At 60.0% G+C, this 1349-nt stretch overlaps 1 protein-coding gene across 1 annotated transcript in view; it reads right to left on the reverse strand.

Annotated features, from left to right (window-relative positions):
- The window catches only part of CD97 (CD97 molecule), an 18222-nt gene that overhangs the window by 497 nt on the left and 16376 nt on the right, over nucleotides 1–1349 (reverse strand). Inside the window, exons 16-21 of the mRNA XM_010855432.1 lie at nucleotides 1147–1349; nucleotides 977–1043; nucleotides 749–840; nucleotides 493–661; nucleotides 299–403; nucleotides 7–209 (exon numbers count right to left, since the gene is read on the reverse strand). The exon at nucleotides 1147–1349 is cut by the window's right edge and continues 1 nt beyond it. Coding sequence (XP_010853734.1) covers nucleotides 180–209; nucleotides 299–403; nucleotides 493–661; nucleotides 749–840; nucleotides 977–1043; nucleotides 1147–1349 — 666 coding nt within the window. The 3' untranslated portion in view covers nucleotides 7–179. The remainder of the gene's footprint in view (nucleotides 1–6; nucleotides 210–298; nucleotides 404–492; nucleotides 662–748; nucleotides 841–976; nucleotides 1044–1146) is intronic.

The raw sequence follows: 1349 nt of genomic DNA on the forward strand, positions 1-1349 counted from the left end.
TCCGCCCTTGCTGGGTGTTCAGGGGTTCGGTACCAGACGGTGGCTGTCACCCTCCTCTCCGTGGTGCGTGTGGGGCCCGAGGCAGGAGGGAGCAGAGCATAGAGGGAGGAGAGGAGGTCATCTGTGTGTGCAAAAGCTGCTGAGGCCACAGGAGATGCTGGTTGGCCAGATCTGCGCCTTCACATGCCAGACTCTGAGGGCCTGAGGGCCTGGAGAGAAAGGAGCACAGCGTGAGAACAGAGCCCAGAGACCCGGGGGCCTTCTGTCCTGCACCCCTGACCCCAGGCTCAGCCCTTACCTGAGTCTGATTGTGGCTAGAGCCAGACCCAGAGGTGGTTGTGGCAAACTCGGAGTACTTGTTCCCAGCGACCATGCAGGCCCACTTGCGGTACTCCTCTCTCACCTGTGGGGCACAGGGGCCAGGTCAGGGGAGGACAGGCCCCAGGACAGGAGGAGGGCCCAGCTCCACCCGCAGCCTGGCCTGCAGCCCACCTTCTTGTTAAGGAGGCAGTACAGCACGAAGAGGAAGAAGCCCTGCAGGCAGTTGAGGATGCTGAAGATGTAGGACAGCACCCAGCTCTCCGGGTCGAAGAGGAGCAGGCCGAAGACCCAGGTGCAGCCCAACACGAAGAGCTGGGCGATGGCCGTGATAGTCAACACCCTGCAGAGAGGCGGCCAGTTGCAGCTGGGGGCCCCACCTCACACACCCACCTCTTCTGTCAGCCCTCCTCCCTGTCTGTCTGCTCACCTGGCTTTCTTTAATTTCTTTATGTCAGGGTTGATTTCAGAAAACTTCTGAGTGAGTTTCCAGACAGTAATCACAAAGATGATAGCATTGCCCTGGGCAGGGAGCACAGAATTCAGATTAGGGGGTATCCTTGGAACTTGCAGGGAGAAAGCTGGTACAGGGGCTCAATGTGGAGCCGAGTGCTTCAGATTTTCAAGGGTGTGGGGTGGGGCGAGGTGAGACAGTTACCAAAACGATGAAGGTCACAGGTCCCACAAAGCTCCAGAGGAAGCCACCCTCGAAATTCAACCAGCAGCTGGGCAAGAAGGGAGGGTCTGGTCAGCACCCAGTAAGCCCAGAGGGGAGCAAGGGCTCCATGCAACCCCCAAGCCCTGGCCCTCCCACCACCTCGCGCTCACAATTTCTCGCGGCCATAGCCCTTGCTGTAGGCGCCTGCTGAGATGCCCACGATGATCAGGGGCACGCCGTAACCGATCAGGCAGAGCCAGAGCTTTCTCAGGCCTTGGCCCTGGAACACGCGCACCACTAGGAAGTAGAGCTCCACGCCCTCGAGGCTCATCCAGCAGAAGGCGGCCAGGAAGCAGTAGTGCAGCAGCACGGC

The sequence above is a fragment of the Bison bison genome, unplaced genomic scaffold, assembly GCF_000754665.1.
Source record: "Bison bison bison isolate TAMUID 2011002044 unplaced genomic scaffold, Bison_UMD1.0 scf7180017864365, whole genome shotgun sequence".
In the NCBI taxonomy this organism is placed as follows: Eukaryota; Metazoa; Chordata; class Mammalia; order Artiodactyla; family Bovidae; genus Bison; species Bison bison.